General features: G+C 25.0%; 1 protein-coding gene across 3 annotated transcripts; it reads left to right on the forward strand.

The window, feature by feature from the left end:
* Positions 1 to 3,489: 3,489 nt before the first annotated feature.
* On the forward strand, positions 3,490 to 22,588 carry LOC145849587 (guanine nucleotide-binding protein G(q) subunit alpha-like). Of its 3 annotated transcripts, none has more exons than XM_082954553.1 (8): positions 3,490 to 3,506; positions 6,169 to 6,289; positions 11,981 to 12,165; positions 13,631 to 13,791; positions 15,417 to 15,545; positions 16,547 to 16,676; positions 20,251 to 20,404; positions 20,669 to 22,588. In XM_082954553.1, exons 2-8 carry the CDS (start codon positions 6,169 to 6,171, stop codon positions 20,857 to 20,859), a joined length of 1,071 nt encoding a protein of 356 aa, XP_082810679.1. In that variant the 5' UTR covers positions 3,490 to 3,506; the 3' UTR covers positions 20,860 to 22,588. The 3 variants fall into 3 exon arrangements, with proteins under 3 accessions (XP_082810679.1, XP_082810677.1, XP_082810676.1); XM_082954551.1 differs by lacking the exon at positions 3,490 to 3,506 and adding an exon at positions 3,625 to 4,243; XM_082954550.1 differs by lacking the exon at positions 3,490 to 3,506 and having other exon boundaries at positions 6,072 to 6,289; positions 20,669 to 22,587.
* Positions 22,589 to 24,069: the final 1,481 nt, after the last annotated feature.

The raw sequence follows: 24,069 nt of genomic DNA on the forward strand, positions 1-24,069 counted from the left end.
AAACTTTATGTTTTATTTAGACAGTAGTAAATCTCTAAAATTTCTTTTTCTTCAAACTTTTTGATAAAGACAACAAAACTTCAAATCAAATTAAGGTTTAAATTAAAAATGTTTGAAAATTTTAGTAAGTACAGAACATTTTTTTTTATAAGTCGTGTAAAGGAATCAAAATATATTTTTTTCCTTGCAAAGTTTACGAAATAGTTAAAATTTAGTTAGCTATGCTGATGAAAAACAAAATGTTTTGCTTAAGATGACTGCAGCTTGAAGTAAGCTAACTGCATCTTTTTAACGGATGGGTACAAAAAATAAACTTTGATAGGTTACGAATTAGTAAATAAAGTAACGCAGATAACCTAATTTTTGTGTGCAAAATTAAATGTACTTATTGAAATTTAGACCTAACTGTTTGAAAACACAACATGTTGAATCAACAATTTTAACAATTTATATACAACAAAAATCAAAATCATTCATAATAATATATTTATAAACACTATAAAGTTATAATTTAAAAAAGAAATTACTTCTAGAATTTCTGAAATAAAGAACGCAAATCGTTAGTTCATTAAGCAAAAAAATATGAGTTTTGAAAAGCCGTAGTTTTTAAACCAATCAAGCACTACACAATTTGAAATGATATAACTTTATATTTAATCAAATTATGTTATAGATTTATGAAGCCCTTATTTATAAAAACTAAATTAGTAGTTTAAGTAAAACTGGTTTATGCTGCAATTTGTCCCAGCTTTAAAATTCTTTGGTTTACGCTTTGATGCACACAAGCGCAATAATATTACCCACAGTGCTCTATTTCCCACACCCGGTGAACAGTGCTGTAAAATAATTTGATGACCTCACTTACTTGTTTATCTTTTATAATTAATATGTGTGTTAGAAATAGAAAAGTTATACTTTTTTGTTGATAATGATAATTATTTAAATTTTCTTTTACCATACTTATCTAACAGATTTAAAGTTTTTGTTTTAAGCTTTTTTGTACTACAACAGTAAAAATAATATATGGATTTGTTCTTTATAATTGTGTTTAAAAGCTGCTAAATTGAGAATATTTTTTAGAATTCAGTTTAGTTTATCTAAATTCCAATATAAATTAAACTATTAGAACATAAAAGAAATGAGAAAACTTAGTCAAGTTCAAATGAACTTTATTATTTCTATGATTTTTTTTGGAAATACTAATACAAGATTAGTATTTTAAGTAAATATTTTAAATATCACAACTTTTTACTATAGTTTTTTTTTTTAAGTAATTTAAAAAAAAATTCTTTTTATTAGAAATTCTTTATGAAAAAATAACAGCTAAAACAATTTTTTTATGTACAAACATTTATCAGCTAAAATGTTTTTTGATGAGTTTTATTTTTGAAGTTAGATTTTCTACATGTTATACTGAACGTTTTCACTTACTTGTGTTTACAAAAGTTTTCATTAATCAAATAAAATTATCTGTTAATTAAAAAAATTCAAGAGTTTTGAAAATTTTTACTTTAAGATTACTTATGTAAAACATATATTTTAGATTAGCTGAAACAACCTTTTATGACAATATCATTAAAAATTGTCAAGTATTTCATTAATTACAAAAGAAAAAATTGAAGCTTATCAATAAGGTCAGTGAACTTTTGTTGAAAAAGATATTTCTGCATTGAGCTACCTACCACTTATTTAATTTGCTACTTTAAGCTATAAATTGTTCTTTAAATACAGAAAGACATACTTGATATTAATGTTTCAGAAAAAAAGAACAGTTTTTAAAAGTCTGGTTAAAAATATAAATTTTAAGGCTTATTAAATTTTTTTTTATTTTATAAAAATTGAATTCAAAAAAAAGATTTTTCCTTCAATTTTTTTTTAATTATCAATTATCATTCTTACAATTGTGTATATATGTACTTAAACTCAAAAGTATGTATAAAATGAAATAAAAAACTTATACAAATACGAAAAAAACTTAAACTAAATAGTAAATTATGTTCTTAATAAAAAAAAATTCCTGTGCAGCATATTCATTTTTTTTTCAAAATGTTCTTCACAATTTAACCTGGAACCTTAAAATATGGCTTTGGTCTTTTAAGTTAACATGTTATTTTAGTTCATAGCTTATTAATCTCATAAACATGTATGTATGATCATGAGTTTATTATGATTCACAATCAATTAAAATTTCTTAAAATTAATGTTTTACTTACAAGACTTAATAACATTAACTAAATTCAACATAATATAGCAATTGTACTTTTATAAGTATCATATAGATAATTTATTTGTTAAGAGACCACATTTAATTAGAAAAAAAAAGTTAGAACTATAAACCTTAGAAACATACTCTTTAAATAAATTTATTAGTAATAAGTTTTATAATTCTTAATCGAATTACAATATATCAAAACATAATGTTATCACAATAAAAAGTTAGAATTATAAATCTTTTTAATACAAAGATTCAAAAACAAATTAAAATACTGGTAGTAAAATTTATTATATACAATTTGTTAGATGTTATCTAAAGTTTAGACTCTCAACTAGTCTTGTTTTGGTTTATAAACAAGCTCATTTTCTTTAATTAAACAAAAAAATTCTAAATTAATGTAACTTCAGAAACTGTTTTAACGTTATTTAATCTTGTTTTAGTATCCATATATACTCTTTATTTCAAGGTGTATACTTTACTGTTAGTAACAAAGAAAAACCTTAAAAATAAAACTTAATTTCTAAAGTCTAAAAATCAAAATTTTAAGATCAAATATGTCGCTAGTATATAAACAAAGTTGGATAGAAAAAGATGCCTTAAATACTACTTTATATTTTACCAGTTATGTGAGCAAATGAGTTAAAATTTAAACATTTTTTCACAATAATAAAAACAAAAGCTTAGTAAGTTTACTAACTCAAAAAAGGTGTTACCCATTAACAAATTTTATTCAATAATCTAAATTAAAATAAAATCATGATAAAAATTGCAACAATCTGAACTAGACCAATGCTATCACAAACAAATCAACATACTTAATATTCACCATCTTTAAAAGAAAAGTAATTACATGTATTCTAATAAAAATAAAAGTATTATCAAGCTCTAACATACAGATTTACAAGCGATAAGCTTTTTAAGATTAAATCTGTCGTGTGAAAACATAGCAAATGTTTCTTAGTTGTTAACCTTGACACTATAAAATATATATTTATCAGTATGTTACTAACAATAGATAAAAAATAACTTTTTCAATCATTTTTAGATAAAACAGATAAACAAAGTAGTCATCAATTTATTAACTGTGTTTTAATATTTGTTTGTTATACTTTACGTAGAAAGCAAGTTTATTTACTAAAGCACTAGGTTATGTTTAAAAAAAATACTTAATTTAAATAAACTCAAATATAAAACGATTTTAAACAGAAATTATTTTAAAGTTTAGCTTTTAAAGAAATCTTTTAAAGGAAATCTGCAAAACTTGGAAAAGATTTGTGAAAGAACCACAAATGTTAGTCTAAGCATGGAGTGATAATCAGTTTTTAAGTTTTTTTTAAGTGTACAGTATTTATAAAAAAAACTGCACTTGTGATGGTTACTTTTATTGTTTTTAAGCCTTTTTAAAACAAACTGTGAAGTATATTTAGGTAAAATAAAACTTTATATCAACAATTTTACAGAAAAGTTTGTTTTTGAAATATAGTTTCTTTAGGAAATATAATTTTATTTTCTATTTCTTCATTATAAGATAGAGAAAATCAAGTGCTTTTTAACTTGCACCATATATAAAAATGTTCTAAAACATTCTCTATTTTTGGTAATTGAAATAAAACTAAAAAAGATCTAGGTTTGAAATATAAACTGATTTTTAAAGTTTAAATTTTGAAACATAAACATATTCTAATTTATAAAAAGTTTTCTTATTTTTTTTAGTTTTAATTCGATAATTTAAGAAACTATTTTTATCATACTTTACTAAGAATACCTTTAAAATAAGTTTTTATAATCTTGTACAAGTTACTATCTGAAAAAGTTATTGTTTTATTTACATTTCTAAACTGCTTCCCATGTTAAATGTGCATCAAGACAAAAGTTCTTTCAAGAACATGAGTAATCTGCGCGAAGCTGTTTCTCAATGCTGCCACTCCAAAGATGAAGTGGAAGCGAGAAGGGTCAACTCGAGAATAAACAAACTGCTGAACGACCACAAACGGGAGATCAGAAAAGAACTTAAATTACTTTTGCTCGGTTAGTGGTGGCATCATCACTCTCATGAATCAGTTCGTTGGTTTTGGCTTGGTCTTTTGATGGTTTCTATTTAAAACTCTGAGACTTAGAATTATTTTTATTGTAGAAATAAAATAAGAAACAGGACTACCTTTAGTATTTGAACAAAAGTACTAATGCAGTCTACAAATCTACTTAAAAGTTGTATTTTGGTATTTAGTTCTAGTCATACTTGTAAATACTCAAAGAGTCGTTTATTCCATTATTTCAAAGTTTATTATTATTTTTTCCCATTAAATTTAAAATCTTTTTTTTTTTCAAAACTAGTTCAAGCTTATTTCTATATTTTTATACTATTGTGTGTCACTTAGATAAAAAAATACTAAAAAACATAAGAAATACATTTTTTTATATTTTAATATACAATCTAAACTGCTCTATGTGAGTATTTTTGTTTATTGAATGATAAAAAAGCGCTCATAAAATTTATCTAAGGACCTTGTTTACAAAAATACCTTTCGGTCATCGAGTCGTAGACTACATGCTTTTACAATTTCTTACGAGTTGAAAAAATATTTTTTTTAAACTAAACTCTTAAACCTTAAAAAAAAAACAATCAATAAAATGAAAGAACAGAAAGGAAAATACTAGAATATAGTTTATATAATATTTAAGTGAAAATTAGGTCCAAGCTTTACTTATATAGCATGACTTTTATTGCTTGAATTTATTTTTTTATTAAAATGTACTTTAAGACTTTGAAATTTACTCAACTGATTAAGAAAGCCTGAAAAAGACCATCCAAAATTTAAGAAACTGTAGAAAGTTACACAATGTTCAAAACCATTGCAATGATGTTTGAATTTATAGTTTTAGTCGTACTATATGTGTTAGAGTAGAGTAAATTAAAAGTTATTATAATTCAATTGTTTACTGTTTAATTATCGATGAAGCTAGTATATCTTTTATAAAACTTTTGTTCTGTTATTAACAATATATTAGTTTTTGAAAGTTTTAAGGATGCTCCTGTAAAATTTGTGTTTTGTTTGTAACACATTTTAGTGATAGTTTTCTTTGTGTTTTATTCCTTTACTTTTTGTTTATTAATTTAGCTTTAAACTATTACTTTTTCACATTTATATCTTTTATACTTTTATATTATATATTTATCAACTTTTTTTATGAGTTGTGAATTAAATTTATTTTCTTAATGCTTTATATAAATGTGCAAAATACTAAATAAAACTAATTTGAATAAAACATATTTATAACCTACTAAAAAAGGTTTAAAAATAATTGTGCTTAAGTTGGAGAGGGAAAATAAAATTTAAATAAAAAATAAAAAGTTGAATACTAAAAACAAGTAATAGTTTATTTTTTCTATATACTTTTGTTTTTGAAAACAATAAAGTATTGAATGTTTTATTATTAAGCTGTTTTGACAAATGTTTTCAAAGTTTTGAGAAATGAAGACTGAATATAATTTTGTTTTGTCGAAAACATATTTTTAATATTTTAATAAAGTACGTAAATTTGAAAATTTATACTACTAAGTTTTGTAAACTAAATGTAATTTTCAAATAAACAGGACTAAGACTTGCTCTTAAAAGTTTTTCTTTTAGTTGTAATTAAACAGCCGTTTTTATCGGTGTACCTGATGATAAATTTTCAATGAATCATAATTTGATTTTTTTATCATCGTTTTAAACTAACGTTTAACATAGTCGATTAATGCAATCTAGTGGTTCATATAAATAAAAGCGAAAAAAAGTTAAAAGAGTATCATTTGCTTCAATTATTAATTAGATACATGATGATAAAAAATACGTTAATAATCAAAAAAAAAAAAAAAAACTTTAAACACTCAGGCAACCTAAATACTTTAATCTAAATAGTAATCATGTTGTAATTGTAAGTTCTTTGAGAAAATGGAAATATTGAATCAGATGGCTAATTGCTGCATTTCAAGAGAGCTGAAGGAAGCGCAAAAGATAAACAAAAGAATAGACAAACTTCTAAAAGATGCAAAACGGGATAAAAGAAGAGAATTAAAGTTACTTTTATTAGGTATTTTCAGATTGTAATACATTAAATTAGCTAAAACAGAAATTACTTTTACCTCGTAAACTTTTATTTTTTCGAGTTTTGTTTACTTTTTGCACACATACCAACTTATAAAAGTTTGGATGAAATCATAGATAGTACTTCATAATGTTCAATGTTTTTGAAAAAAAACTACATTAGAGCTGTACTGAGTACCATAGAACTGAAAAGTATTTCTACTTAAAGTTCATGTATATTATTTTGTTTATATGTAAATATTTATGGTTGTTACTGTAATGTAATTAAATAAATCGAAAACTTATAAATTGGTATTAAAGTTTTATTATAAATTGTTTTTGATCAACAATCTACTTTTACTTACTTGCTACTTAGGGCTAGTAGTAAAAATGAAGAATAATTATACTTTATATGTATAACCAACTAAAAACTAAAACATAAATACAATCAAAAAATTTACGTAAAACTCAACTAACTTTCATCTTAAAGCAAACTTAAGAACTTTCTGAACTCTAATTAATATTATACACAAAAAAAACTTGCCCTTAGCTTTTATGCAAAGTTTTTTAAATATTTCTAATGCTAAACATTATTATTTCGATAAAGAAAACTATAAGTTTACTAGACAAACAAATTTTAAAATTATAATGTCTATATTTTGAAGAACAAATAACATTCAAAATTCATAAAATTGGCTGTCAAAAGATTAAGCTAAAACCAATAAATGTTTATCTAACATTAAGAAATATATGTAAAACAAATGTTAAATTTTATAAAAGATTTTTATTAAAATGTTTCATATTTCAATAAGAGTATTTTTACAAGTTAGTAAAAAAATATCAATAATTGTTATATTGATTCTTTTATAATAATTCGAGCTCTCTTAAATGATTCACATATACTGACATCAAAAATAATATTAACAATCAGTAACATATGTTCTTTTTTTTTCTTTAAAAAGAATTGTTTGGAGGTAGTCTGCCTTTTTAATAGTTGAAATTGTAATTGAAAATTGTAATTTACAGGTAATGAAACTGATCCATTACCTGAACCATATGAAAAACCATATGAAAAAAACTGTCTCAATTCTTTTACAAAAATATAATCTATTTTAATATGCATTGAAAATGTTTAAAAATAAACGAAAGATCTTTGTATATGTTGTTTTTGTTTTTGTAAAAGAATTGAGACAGCTTTTTCATATGATAATTTAAACCAGTTTCATTACCTTTTTTTTTTTCTTTTGATATTAAAATAGTTTTAAGCAAATTAAACATCAGACTTATTTTTAAGTTACTGAAAAAATAAAATGACTCAAACTCTTTCTTTTCTAATATACTTCATCAATTTTCGTCTGGGAAAGTACAATTGAAACAATAAACTACGACTAAACACAAACAATATTTATTGATGTTAGTAAAATATAATAATTAATCAATTAACTAAATTCAAGCATAATCAACATAAGTAAAATTGAATAAAATAGCTTTTAACTAAATAAGGCTAAAGTGTAATCAAATTCTTTCTTTTTGCATAAATTAGGTTTATTTAAATATATTGGAATTGCTTCCAGTCTTATTGATTCAAAAGTATTTGAACATTGTCTCATGATACTAAATTTTGAAGTATCAAAATTGTTTCGACAGCAAGTATTGTTTACTAAATGTTCATCTATAGCTGATTTTTCCATCGCATTCTTGACTGCTACGCTTTGTTTATCTTTTTTGTCTATGATGTGCGAGATAATACATTTTATAACATGCTCTTTCATTCTTGTTTTTAGGTGATCGGAAGTTTCTCCAATGTAACTACTTTCACAGTAGCATTTAAACTTGTAGACTACAAGACTTTTTCTTCTGGTAACATTGGGTCTTTTGCTGATCGTTGGAGTATTGGTTTAGACGTAAAAATAATTTTAGGATTTAATGAAAAATAGGTTTTGTTTGTCATGTCAACTATCTTTTTCTCAATTAGTTTTGACTCAGTACCGACATGTGGTTGTTTCAATAATATCGGACATTTTTCTGGTCCATAAGGTTTAAATTTGTTTAACCTTAATAACTGCGACTTTATTATTCTTTTCACTAACATTTCAGGGTACCCATTTAGTTTGAGAATAGTTTTTGTGTTATTCAATTCATCTTCTAAAAACTCAGGTGACATATTTTCTGTGCTCTATTATACAGAGTTTTAATCAGACCAATTTTTATACATTTGCTTCAAAAGGATTGAAAATTCAAGTAATTATTTGTACAAGTTGGTTTTCTATATACTTGAATTTCAAACTGACCATCTTGTTTTAAAACCAACTCATCCAAAAAAGGCTAATTGATTATCTGCTTCACATTCATTGGTGAACTTGATAGCTTCATGGGCTTCATTTAGCTCTTGAAATAGAAGTTTATTTTCCTCTTCACAACTTGTTATTACAAAACAATCGTCGACATATCTCATATGCTTAGTGTTGGGGTACTTTGTTATAAATTTTGGAATAACATAGAGTTCAATAAATCATATTAGGATATTATCTAAAGTCGGGCCTAAAGAAGATCCACAGCAACTCCGTCGATTTGAAAAAACTTGTATCATTAAAACTAAACTCGACTTCTTTTGTGGCAACTTTCATAAGTTGAACAAAACTTTCTTTATTAAGTGAAGGTTTGTCCATTTTATATAGTTGTTCTGTACTTATTTCTATAATTTCATCTAATTATACATTCGTAAATAAACTTTTAACATCAAAAGATGACATAAAAGTGTTTTTAGAATTTAGCTTTCTAATATCCTCTACAAATGTAAAGGAATCTTTAACTATGTAATGGGAAAAGAATCTGCAGAACTGGTGCCAATAGCACATTTAAATATTTTACTATCTTATGTTGAGGAGATCTGATCGTTGATAAGATTGGTCTGAGTAGAACTTTAGGCTTTTTTAATGTTTTATCATGATATTTAAACGGACCTAAAAATTTGAACTTCGAATTATCATCAACTATTGTCGACATTTTTGACAAATAATAACTTTTGTTAAGAATTACGACATTAAAGCCTTTATCTGACCTAGTTATTACTAAGTCGTGCCTTAATTTGATTTTACGTAAAGCTTCTTAGATTTATTTTTAATCAATTTTACTCTTATGGTTAAATTTCACTTCAGAAAAGTTGTGTGATTCGGCAACGAGATTAGCTTTGAAACAAGATTCAGCTTCTTTGCTGATGGGTTTATGTTACATTGTTTGTTTGAGGAAGTTCTAAAACCCAAGATAGATAACATCTTTATAATTTTCTGTGGGAGTGAAAAGTTAAATCCAAAACTTAAGGCATATAACTCGTTAGCCGGATGAAAAGAACTAAAAAGATTAATAACATTCTGTTTAGCAACTGTACCAAACTTTTAATCAGTTAATCGTTTCAAATTTAATTTGTTTGTGGATTTTTACTTTGATATAACTTTCTGTTCCATTTCTAAAAAATATTTCATAAAAGAATCGAAATATTTTTTATAATTTATTTCTACATATTTGGTATAATGATCAAGCAGAATTTTCAATCTTTTAATACTTTCTTCAATTTTATAAATTTCACCTTTAGTAAATATATTTTCTGTTTTGTAAGTAGATTTCAATTTTGAACTATATATTCTTGCAATTAAAAACTTGGGACACACCATTTTGGATAAACAATCTTTTAGAAACTCTAACAGTAGACCTTTTTCACAAATTTTACTTTTAGTACTTATTAGCTTGCTGCATAACTTTGTAGTTGACTGAATACAGTAAGATTTTAACAATTTAAAAATCGGACTTATTTTTAACTTTACTGAATAAATAAAATGACTCAAAGAGCTAGATGAAACCAATGAAGCTATTATGTGAAGCAGATAATCAATTAGCCTTTTTTGGATGAGTTGGTTTTAAAATAAGATGGTCAGTTTGAAACTCAAGTGTATAGAAAATTAACTTGTACAAATAATTACTTGAATTTTCAATCCTTTTGAAGCAAATGTATAAAAATTGGTCTGATTAAAACTCTGTATAATAGAGCACAGAAAATATGTTCACATGAGTTTTTAGAAGATGAATTAAATAACACAAAAAATATTCTCAAACTAAATGGGTACCCTAAAATGTTAGTGAAAAGAATAATAAAATCGCAGTTATTAAGGTTAAACAAATTTAAACCTTATGGACCAGAAAAATGTCCGATATTATTGAAACAACCACATGTCAGTACTGAGTCAAAACTAATTGAGAAAAAGATAGTTGACGTGACAAACAAAACCTATTTTTCATTAAATCCTAAAATTATTTTTACGTCTAAACCAATACTCCAACGATCAGCAAAAGACCCAATGTTGCCAGAAGAAAAAAAGTCTTGTAGTCTACAAGTTTAAATGCTACTGTGAAAGTAGTTACATTGGAGAAACTTCCGATCACCTAAAAACAAGAATGAAAGAGCATGTTATAAAATGTATTATCTCGCACATCATAGACAAAAAAGATAAACAAAGCGTAGCAGTCAAGAATGCGATGGAAAAATCAGCTATAGATGAACATTTAGTAAACAATACTTGCTGTCGAAACAATTTTGATACTTCAAAATTTAGTATCATGAGACAATGTTCAAATACTTTTGAATTAATAAGACTGGAAGCGATTCCAATACATTTAAATAAACCTAATTTATGCAAAAAGAAAGAATTTGATTACACTTTAGCCTTATTTAGTTATTATTATTGTTATTATTATTCAAGTTTATTGTCAAACGAAGGACCTAGGCATTAAAACCTAAGCCACTTAAACTGAAAGATACTAACATAAAAATAAATAAAAATTACAGTGTTTAGACGAACAGAAACATAAAACTTACACCAGGCACAAACTGAAAAAACTAAAACTTTCACAACCAAAATATTCAACGATTCCAAAGTCACCAATCTCCAATTATACATTCCAAAACAACAAATCTTTGAAACAAGCATTTCTTTTCAAAATTTTTCAGTTAAAAGCCATTTTGTTTAATTTTCAATTTTACTTATGTTGATTATGCTTGAATTTAGTTAATTGATTAATTACTATATTTTTGTAATATATATTGTTTGTGTTTAATCTTAGTTTATTGTTTCAATTGTACTTTCCCTGACGAAAATTGATGAAGTATATTGGAAAAGAAAGAATTTGAGTAATTTTATTTTTTCAGTCAAATGTGCAAAAAGTACTTAAAAAAAGTTCAGATAACAATAGTGAGCTCTTTAAATATATAACCTATTTTTAGATATGTTTTTTAAGTGAAAATTTTCGGTATTTATCAATTTAAATTAATACAGTTATAAAAAGTTTTTTTAAAGATATTGTTGTAAAACTTGTGACTTTAATCATAGAGTAAACTATAAAAAAATCTTAGTTAAAAAATTCTAACTAGTTTTTTTTAGTTTATTAAAATACAAATTATTAAACCCTAAATTTAATTAACCGAATAGTTAATCTACACTTTAAATTAATTTTTGTGCCGAATTACTAAAAGAGTAGGTAACATACATGATTAAATATTTTCAAAACTATGATAAAAAATTCTTAAAGATAATAAAACAACAAGACTTAATTGTTCCTTAAAAAAAGTAGTTTTGTTGTCAAAATCAGCATAAACTACACATAAAAGCCTGGAATTTAGCCTTTATGATAAAAAAACAACACACAGGAACTGGAGAGTCTGGAAAGTCGACTTTCATCAAACAAATGAGAATCATTCATGGCAAAGGGTACAACGAACAGGACAAGATGTCGTTCATCAAACTGGTGTACCAAAACATTCTCACTTCTATTCAGAACATGAGCAATGCCATGCAGCAGCTCCAAATTCCTTATTCAAACCCAGACAACCTGGTAAGGTTTTTAATAATTTAAAGATTACCTGTAAGAAACTTCTACAAAACTGATTGTTTTTTGTTTATTGACTCTTATAGTATTATAAGTGATTGAAATATTATTTTTTAACTTAATAAGAAATTTATCGATAAAAATCATAACTTAAAGGACTATGTTTTTACGCAAGCTTTCATTAGAGAAGTATTACTTTTTTGTGATATTCAAAACCAATTTTAATAAAATTGAATGGTACAAAATAAATTTCAAAACAAATATACCTTTTTAAATAGAAAACAATGTTTCTCTAAAACAGTTTGATGTAAAAAATTTGGGCTTCATTGTTCTTAAAACTGTTTACAATTTAAATTTTATTTAAATACCATCCTAATAACTAGATTTGCTTTTTGTTTCTACATAAAAATAACTTTAATATAAACAAATGTATTTTAAAAGAAAAAGTAATACTGTTTTGCAGTGTTATATGCAGAAATTAAAAACACAGGAAATTACTCATAAAGGCTGTAAACCATTACATCTACAAAAAAATAGTATCACTTGTGCATCGAATCATTATCATAACACAATAAATAAAACAACTATTCTTTCCTACACTAGTTTTAAAAACCCAAAAACATATGCATTTTACGTATTTAACTTACTTTTCTTCAACAAACTTTCTAATCTAAACACATCTTTTAAGTTAATACATAAAAATAAGTTTAACTTTAAAACCATTTGAAAGATATGAGTATAAAATAAATTGATGCCTCTCACTTTTTTCTGCTTCTCAAATTAATATTTTTTTAAAATTTTATATAAACGAAAAAAAAATTAAGCTTAGTATAAAATAACTTGTATAATTATACTAAATTTTTGAATGTTACAATTTTTAAAGTTTTTAACTTAATATTAGTTTTGTTTTACAATCTTTGAATATTTACTTTACAACGAAAGTTTTTCAAAAGAGTTGAAGAAATCTATTACTTAAAATGCATTCTAGAATAAAAAATGAAGGTGTATTTATTTTATTGTAAGAAATTTTATTAAAATAAAATATTTTTATTTAAAAAGAAAACAAGTTCAAGTGGTTATCAGTTTAGTTGCAATTATTTGATTTTTAAATACACATCATATATAAATGCTAGGATTTCTATATAATTAAAAACTTAAGCTTGAAAAGTTGTGTGCGAAAAAGTACAAGCTTTAGAACCGCTAGATTTATAAAAGCCTTATTTGTGATGGCTCTGCTTAATAACAAACTCACAAATTGCCACAATTTTATGGCCAAATGGTAACTGAGCCAACTAGCAGCACAAATAAATCAACTAATCCTGAGTAAAAAAAACGTCAAAAAAAGTATTAAATATGTTTCAAGTCGACATAAACTAGATTTATTACAACTAAGTAAAAAATATATTGTATGAATATTGAGGAATGTGTTGAATTTAATTTCATCTGAAATGAAAAAAACGAACTAACGCAGGGTGAATCGGAGAAGCTGAGTGACATTTTAATCGACCGAGTGACAACTTTCGACCATTTCAGCGGCTACGTGCCGGCTGTGTCATCACTTTGGCAGGATGCAGGAATCCAGCAGGCCTACGAGAGAAGACGAGAATACCAATTGTCGGATTCTACAAAATAGTCAGTTTTTCTAAATGATAAACTTTTAAAGGTTTAAGTTAGAGTTTAAAGTGTCTTCTCAAGTTTTTTTAAACGCAGATGAAAGTAGATGTTACTACTTACTAGACTGTATTTTTCGAACCAGAAAAAAAAATTGAAGTGAAAACATTTTGACAGTAAGGAATATAAAAACTTTAAAAAATACTTGGATAAGTTTTTGATTAAAATTTTGCTGTGTTTTCTCTCTGTTCTTCAATATAACTGTTTTATCATTTAAGATCTAAGACTACTATAACTGATTTTTAAGGATACATCATTTTTACCGTTATAAAAAAATACTAACTTTAAAACATTTATATTGATAACGACACGTATAAAAATTCGACTTAATATAAGTAACTTATATATTTTTTTAATTTTCTAACAAACATCGTTAATGTAATTTAAAAAATTGTTAAATTCATATTCTTTTGTTCTTTTTGTAATATGTTGGTCTAGTAGTTCTTATAACTACGCAAGACTTTTAAGATATCAGGCTACTTTTAAAATTTTCTGTAAAAAAAGATTTTTTTGTAAAGAGTTTATTTCATAACAATTTTTGTTTTAGACTTTAAAACATCTTGATTTAAAATAGAAAATTATTAATTTAAACGGATATATATCTTAAAGTATCAAAGTTTGTAAAAATGATGCAATTTATGCAATTAAAGTAGTGTTTAATATCAACTGAGTTTACAAACTTTTTTATAATGTTTTAAAAACTCTTTAGAAAAGTATCTAAGATAAACCTTTTTTTTTTTGACTAAATTGACTTTGAGCATACGTCTTAATTTGGCTCTTTGAGTAGCATAAGATAATAAAAGATATGCTTTAAGAAGACTTCTAATAAAACTCACTAGTCAGTTAGTTAATAACAAAAAATACTTTTAACAGTAATCAATATGTTAAAAATTACCATATTTGAAATTAAATCAAGAGAAACTATAGTTTAAATAAAAACCTATTCTCAGTTTTGGAATGGATACTTGAGTGAAATAGTCTAGACATGTTGATTTAATTATGCAAAGCATGTTATAATTATTAATTTATAAATAAACTGGTTTTAATATTATAATATTTAATATTTAGATTAGTACCATAACTTGTAGATATTTGTAAATGTAAAAACTAACAACGGTTATTTAAAAAAAAAACTTTTATAACAAAATAACAATTCAACATAACAATATTTTAAAATTTTCGTGGAAAATACTTTTGAAAAACAGTTTCAAAAGTTTTTTTTTATATAATATTTTTTATTCTACTGTTTAGAATAGGGCAAACTTTGGCCCGAGTTGTATTTTACTGTTAAAAACATTAAAATAAAAAAGAATATTTATGGTAAAATTTTACAATTGACATTTTACTTAATAATTTGTAATTATTAATACTTTGTTATTGCTTATTTCATTTTATTCTTGTTTTTAACGTTGATTACTAAAATTAACACGAATAACTGCGGTCATCGAAGGCTTTTTTCTATACAGTATGCGGCATGCAAGCAACTTTTTTAGATAAGTTGGCCCTCCACTTGTAAAAGGCATATTATAAGAAAATACTTGCCTTAAACAAGTTATTATTGCTTAAGAAGATTTATTTTTATGCAGCTATCTAAACGACTTGGACAGAATAAAACAACCAGATTATCTTCCAACTCAACAAGATATTTTAAGGGTCCGTATACCGACAACAGGAATAATAGAATACCCTTTTGACCTTGATCAAATTATGTTCAGGTGAAACTTTATTTGTCAAAATAGCTAAAATATTTTTTATAAGTAAAGTTTTTAAAACGTTTAGAAGTGATTTTAATTAATTTTTATCAAGTTATTAATGAGTCGTTAAAATTTTTGAAAGTTTGATTAAAAAACTTTTAAATTTATTATAATTTAAAAATAGTTTATACTTCAAATAACAAATTTATAAAGTACTCTATCTAATTAAATTAGCACATGTTCCTATTACACACAGAAACATGGGTTAGTTTAATAAAGAAAGAGTACTGTTTAACTAGTTTATTATTATTTAATCCAGTGAACTTGTTTTGTTAGGATCTTTATTAGCAAACGATTAACTTTAAATTTTGAATAGTTACTTCAAATAACTCATTTTTTGTTTATGATTTATAAAGTAATCTATCTTAATTAAATTAGCACATGTTCCTATTACACACAGAAACATGGGTTAGTTTAATAAAGAAAGAGTACTGTTTAACTAGTTTATTATTATTTAATCCAGTGAACTTGTTTTGTTAGGATCTTTATTAGCAAACGATTAACTTTAAATTTTGAATAGTTACTTCAAATAACTCATTTTTTGTTGATAAACTAAACGGGAGACTGTTTGTTGTGTACAATTATACTGTGTTCAACTTTTTCTTTTAAAATATAAGTTTTAACAGAAGTTTTTTTTAAATTAATTACTGATGGTTAATTATTTGTATAGATCTTTTTTTTGTTATTTTTCTGAACTTATAAGCTATATATCTTTCGATACTTATTTTTTTTTTATAAAAGCTAAAACTTTTAATAATAAAAACTAGGAGCAATATTATTAGGCTTTTGAAAAGTACTTACGTGTGTTATCTAACAATATTGTTATATTGTATATACGTATGTAACAATACACGATAAATCTCATGCTATTCGTTCCAAAAATTTTTAGAAACTTGTAATCTTTAAACTTATAACTAATTTTCAAACTTTTTATACATAAATAACTAAATTTAAAAAAAAAGAATGGTTGACGTGGGGGGTCAGCGATCTGAAAGGAGAAAGTGGATCCATTGTTTTGAGAACGTAACTTCAATTATGTTCCTTGTTGCGTTGTCGGAGTACGACCAAGTGCTCGTGGAAGCAAACAATGAGGTTTGTGCATTTAAAATCATTGTTAAGAGAGCGATTTTCTTACCCTAGTTGAAAATAAGAAAGATGTCTTTTATTATCAAACAAAGTACTGATTTCTAAAACTTAGTAAATTTAACAATATTGCTCCAAAATTTATGATAAAAAAATAAACTTAAAAAAGAAACGAGGGTTTTTGCAAAATTTATAAGTAGAGATAGTTGAACATAATTAAAAAATAATAATTCAAAAAAAAAACTTTGCTATATTTCCATACAAGTATTTCTTTAAATAAAATTTCAATTTATTTTTTCATCATCAAAGTGATTTGAACTAAATCATACTTGTTGGCTTGCTTCTGTGACAATACAAACTTTTAGGAAAGCAAAAAAAAACAATTTTTTTTATAAGCTCAGCAGGGTCTTTTATCAAAAATAACTAATTTTTTAAGTTACTGTCATTTTCTGCAAACGGCTGGCAAGACTTTGATAAATATATTTGACAAGTTTAAAAAAGTTTTGCTAACTTTAAATAGCTATTAGCAGCTTTTTTGTTACCAACAAAAAAAAATGAATTAGGTTCTGATATTTTAAAAGTATACATTAGTATTTTCTTTTAGTCATAAGCAAGATCAGCTTACATACATGTTTTAAGTAGGTATTTTGGTATTTCAAATTTAAATTCTTTATATAAAAATAAGAGTTTTTTTTGTGTACAAGAAGAATACATTTTAGTATAAAATTTTTTTAAATACTAACAATATATTTACATATGAGCGTGATTTTATTGCAAATAGCTAGCCGGAAAATCAAAACAAACAAAGTGCACGTAAATTTTAATTGCAATTAAATTTATGCGTTAAAAAGTTATATTCAAGCCTATTTTATAAGACAATAAAAATTTCAATAACAATAGAAATAATTGAAATGACTCATGATGTATTATAATACTAAAAAAGTATAACTACTAATTTTATTGACATTAAGACAATAAAAGGTAAATGGTAAAAAGTATTCATAAATATATTTATAAATATTTATATATATAACAAAATCATATAAAAGTTGAGATGTTGTTCTACAGTTAACTTTTAAAAAATCCTTATGTAGCCACAATTTTGTTTATATTATGAGGCAAAATTGTGTAATATAAAATATTATAAATAATGTTCAATATTTGTTAAGTCTGTTTTTGAATACTTCTACACTGTTTGTATTTTATAAGCTTATATTAAAACGTGTTATATATAAAAGTGTTACTTGTAAGCTTTAGTTTATATCTGATAGAAAGAATTGATAACGTTTTACATGGATAATAAAAATTGAACATTACATCTAATTAATTTAGTTTAGTTAAAGGCTTTGTGTGAAAAAAAGATATTTAAAATTCAGAAACAAACTTTAAAAATAAGTTGTAAAACCTAGGAGGTTTTGCTAAATACAGTTTAATAGCTGAAACACAACCTTTGTCTCTATGCTCCGTTTAATTTCAATCAGTAGTATAAATAATTTATACCATTTATTCTCAAAATTAAAACTGTGTGTGTATACCAATTATTTCACATATAAATTATATTCTCAAAAATATATTTCGGCAGGCCACATGACGTTTAAGCTAATAAACAAGTGCAAATATTTATATTTTGTTTAATTTATAAAAAATTACCTCAGTTGTGTAAGTAAGATAACATTATAAATAATTAAATAAAATGCCAACAAAAATTTCGTGTTTGTTATGTTTGTTCTACAAAATTATAAATTGCATTAAAACGAAGTATTGTTAAACAAATTTTAGTATTTGATTAAAAACTACAATAAAATTGACTTTTTTTTTTAAATCAAATTTAGTTTATGTAATTCTTACGTTTCATTTCTTACAAAAGATTAACTTCAAACAGCTATTTTTTCGATAAAAGTTAATCCTCAAAAAAACTTGAACTTTAAATAACAAATTAAGCTAAATAAAATTGTAGTAGAGTAATAATAAAGTAAAACTTTATAAATCAATAATTAAGTTCCGGGTTTGAACCAATGTTTGTTTACTTTTTTTTCGTTTACATTAAGTTTGTACTAGATTCTTAAACTTTTTCTATCCTTTCAATTCTAACAATTTAAGCACCTAGTTTTTAAATGTTTCTACTACTTTTAACTTCTTGTTGAAAAAAATAAAAATTTTAAAATACCAATATAATGTGATAAAAGCCTAAAGACGTTTATACAAGAAAACTCCATTAAGTTGCAATAAATATTCATTGCTTTAACCTTGTTTCCCAATCACAAATTTAACTTGTAGAAGTAGCTAATAAGCTTTATACTTTAGTTAGTTTAAGGCTTGATAGATTTTAACAAAAGTACAATATCTTTTAAACTTTATTAGAAACATTAATTTATGCAGGTTTGTTTTATTGAGTTAACTGTAGATTTTTTTTATATGCTTAAAGTACAGTTTCAATAAAAGAAATTACAAACGACTTACTTGATGAATTAGAAACAAGTTTTCAAAGTTAAAGAATTATTTAAGCATATTACAGTTAATCATTCCAAGCTAATAATTAATATATTTTAAATTGGTAGTAGTCTGCAAAAAGTATCAAAAGTTATTAGTTTGGAAGTTTCACTTAGACTGTTTTGGTATTTTTGCATAAAACAAAACTACTACTTAAAAACGTAAACAGTTTTAACGGTAATACACTCCATTTCGAGTTCTCCATTACGCAATATTAAAAATAAAAGTTATTACATAGTTTAATTTAACATTTTACTACTTACTGTTTAGTTTTACTATTTGGCAAAACTAAGAACACCACTACTTTAAAAAAAATTTCCTTAACATATCGTTTTATTTTAGTCAACCAAAATTTAAATTATTAAAGAATGTACGTAGGTGTAATATATTCTAAACAAAAAACTTTGATGGAAATATTTTGTTATGATTTTTTTCATATAGTTTTAATTAAAGATTAAAGTTTTTAAAACAGTGTGACTTAGGTTTATATATGGGGTTTGGTACTTAGTCTTTATTTGATATATAAAAAACAGTTTTTCAATTTTACCTTAAGAAATTCCAAATTTAAATTTATTGTTTGATGAATTTGTTTAAAACATACTTGTATTGTAATAAAACTCTTCTTTTAGTATATTTTCTGGCGTATAATCAAATTATAGCTTGATATTTTATTCTCAATATTATACTTTCGTGTAAATTAATGTTTTATTTTGTTATCATTCACTTTATATGCATATTTTATTTATTGAATTATACTGTGAAAAGAAGCAAAATGTTCATTAGAATTATTTAAAACGGAATACTCACAAAAATTTTGATATAAATCAATTGTGAGAACTCTAAATTTAAACAAACACAGTTTTTTCACATGAAATTTCCCAAGCATGTCTTCTTGACAACTTGTTAGAGTTGTTTTAAAAGTTGTCTTTCAAAACCACATTTAAATAGTTTTATAAAGTACTACTTTGCATGACTTTACGAAACCGAATTTTTAAGTCAGCACTATGGATGTTTGCTTAAATTTGTGTAGTTTACTTCCACTATCTATTTATACAGAACGTTGTTTTTCATTAATTAAAGTTAACATTTTCAGAATCGTATGGAAGAGTCAAAAGCTTTGTTCCTAACAATAATAAGTTATCCGTGGTTTAGAGAGTCTTCAGTAATCCTTTTTCTCAACAAAATTGATATTTTAGAGGAAAAAATTTTAACTTCAGACCTGCAAGATTATTTCCCACAGTACGAAGGTTAGCTTTTAATTAAAAAACTAAGGTTGTATTTGTTCTACGTCACACAAAAAAATGAAACATAATTTTATTTGATGTTCGCAAAACTAGTTGTATTTAACTATTTTAGACTGTTATATGCTTCATTTTGTGGTATTGTTTAACGAATTAAACGAAATTTTAGATATTAATTAATCTTACTATTGATTTTAATTATTGCGTTAAAATAATCTGTTACACGTAAAGCAAAAAATCTTCAAGCTAGTAATTTTTATCCCTTTCAAGGTCCGAAGCAAGACGCGGACGCGGCCAGGGAGTTTATCCTGTCCATGTTCATCGAGCTCAATCCGGACCAAGAGAAGATCGTCTACGGCCACTTCACTTGCGCCACCGACACGGAGAACATCCGATTCGTGTTCGCCGCCGTCCGCGACACCATACTCCAGTCCAATCTCAAGGAGTACAACCTGGTGTGACGTCATCGCAACGACCTCACGACGTTTGTGACTCAACACAACGCGCCACTGGTGGCCGGACCCGTCTGACCTTGCTGGTCAGTAGGAGTTTGGATCGTGGTCAAGTAACTAAAATGGGATGATAGTGCTCGTGACCATGTTGTCTTTTGGAGTTCACGAGCTTGCGTTGAATCTCATTGAGCCACACAGCAAAACTATAAGCAATTGAACGCAAATTTGTTTTATTTTAGAAATTCTTCAAACCGTTACGTGTGTTTTTTTTTTTGCAATTTTTTCTTCTTCTATTTCTCTACCTAATTAACTAAGCAATAGGACAGAGACTTTCGAACGCATTTATATAGGGTAAAATATCTAATAATGAATTCGCTGCTATGAAGAAAAACTAACTGCAAACACTTTTCAATATCTTTTTAGTCATTGAAATTACAAAAATAACATAGTATTTTGTAGTTTATCTACTAACAAAAATTAAATTTAAATGTTTTCTCCTCAAAGGGTATGAAAAAGTTTAAGTACAACATGCCTTTTTAATTCCTAAATAGTAATTGACTTAAAAGCTGTTTATAATCTTGCTACCTTTTAAATTTGGACTTGCCTTTGTTCGTTTCTTTTTTGATGTAAATCTTAGAAAAATTTGTGTCAAATTTTAGCTTTAGTTCATCTCTACATACATAAGTAAGCTTGGTCGTTTGCAACAAAAAGGATAGGGTCTGTTTGTCGTCGCTTTTTGCATATCGATGTGTAATAAAATTGCGTGTCTCTCTGTTCATGTATTTTTTCAAAGTTTTTCAAAAACGAATCCCGCTGCAACTCAAATTGTTTGTCATGTCACCAGGCTGTCGCTGTGATGACGTCATTTGACACGCATCGTTGTCAGTGACGTCACAATAGATATACGCTCAGGTACCGCATTTAATCATTAAATTATTTGGTTTTCTTGTAATGTTAGTGACGTCACAATTGAGTTGTGCTCGAACAGTGTTGCGTCACTTTGTCGTTTCAGTGTTTTTTATGTGTTTACGTATGTTTTAAAAGGGATTTTTATTTTGAATTGTGAAAAAAACAGTGTTAGTTGTTTGCTGTCCATAAAATTTATAATATCTATTCACTTTTTACTCTTTTTTTTTATTATAAAAATGTTTACGTAGGTTATACTTGTCTTTGAAAAGCAGTATTAGTTTTAAAAACGAATTTTCTGTACTTGTTGTATTACTCGGTACTAAATTTACATTTATATTTAAGTGAGGCCATTTTTAATACTTTGTGCCGTATATGTTATGTTATTTATAATGTTGTGGTTTTAATTAAGATTATCTTTTTTTCTTTTTTTGAATTTGTGATAGTTTTGAAAATAGTTAAGTGTCATTTAAAAACTTTGTCAATGCATTTAAAATAAAGTACAATCAAGCATACTAGGAGTTAGTTTTGTTCTACAAATCTTTAGAAAAAGTTTAAAAAAACTCATAGTGTTATTCCTTAACATAAGTTTTTTAAACTAGCAAGATATTTGTTTTGTAGTTAAAAAAATAGGCTTTTATATCTGATTTAGTAGAACAAAACCTCTAAAAGCATATATTAGCTATTTTTTTCCAATAAAAGATATGGAAAATTTAATGTCACCAGAAATAAAATAGGTATTTAGACATGTTTAAAGAAACAATTAGTTGGTTTAACTGACCTAAACTTTAAACCTTTAATTTAAACCTTTTTTTCACTAAACTTTGTACTTTGTATAAATTTATATATTTTTATATTAACAGTACGTACACCATTGTAAGTTAATCGAAAAAAAAAACAAGTTGGAAAAGTTGTTTGTATTTAATAGTAGTTTATTAATATAAGGCTTAATTTCCTTTTTTGTATGATAACTTTTATTCTTAGTTTATAAATTAGACCAAGAAAACTTGTTTTATAGTTATAGAATACATAGCGAATTAATCTGTATACTGTATGTTTTTATCGTAAAAAAAAATTAGAAGTTAAACTAGCAGTAGTTATACCTAGAGTATCATAATTAAGCTCAGTACTTAAACACTTCGTTTCCTGTTTGTATGATTATATTTTTAGTACGTATCGAGTTATTCAAAACTATAAAGAAATTCTAACAAAATTAAGTAAAATTGTTTATTTTTTAAATAAACTTAAGTCAGTGTAATTACTTTTAAATTTATTTATTAAGATGTTCAATAGTAATAGCTAAGTAATAAACAATAAAAAATCAACAATAAAATGAAAAATTTATGGTACAATTTCAAAGTATTCTATTATTAACCTTAGTGTGTTTAAATTCTATAAACTTAATTGAATAATTTTATTACGCCTACAGAAAAATATAGCTTATTCTAACCAGTCAAACAACTTTAAAAATTAATAATAGTAAATTGCTCTTTTTCGTATTGTACTACTACTTGAACTGTTAGTTTTATCGTTTCAAAAAGAAAGGTACCACAAAAGTACTGATGACATGTCTTGAATAATGTTTTATTAAACTAACACAGGGAAAAGTCGAATTTAAATGTTTAAGTAATTAAATCCTAACGTGTTTGTAACCTTTTACATGAGAAAATACTGTTATTTTCAATTTTGTAAACTATCTCAAAGCTAGTGATGATCTACCAAACTAGGATTCCACCGGGTCTGAATCCTAATAATCTCTTAAAAATAAGATCCAGTCAGGTTCGGAATCGGTTAATTTCAAACTTTTAAAACTTTTCTAGTCTGTAATTCAAAAAAGATCTCTGCGGGCCGGACATTTTAGAAAATAAATCTTGGTGAGCTGCCAAATTTTAGAAAATAGTATACAATATCATTTGTTCAACTCGTTAAACAGAAAGTTGTATTTAAATAATCTTCTAATAAGTACTACTGGGACGGAAAACTATATTAGTAACATATTTGTTATATAAAAGAAACAAAACAATGTTAGTTGTTTTGCTCAAGTTGTCTTCAAACTGAAAAATACGTCGCACACCAAGGGTTCTGCATGGCAGGCTAGGTCTGTTCAACGGACCGTATGTTTACGAACTCTTACCTATTATTATGTTTTAGCTTACCATCAAATAATATTAGATATATAATTTCTACTTTATAAGTTTTAGATAGTTAAATTTTGTTATGGATTAGGGGTGGACAACATAAGACTTACAAGTATAATCCAGTTTGAGTCTAAATCAGAAACTCCAAGAGTTGGCTATTTCATAAATTAAGGAG

The sequence above is a fragment of the Thalia democratica genome, chromosome 2 (genome assembly GCF_965202585.1).
Source record: "Thalia democratica chromosome 2, ktThaDemo2.hap1.1, whole genome shotgun sequence".
Classification (NCBI taxonomy): domain Eukaryota; kingdom Metazoa; phylum Chordata; class Thaliacea; order Salpida; family Salpidae; genus Thalia; species Thalia democratica.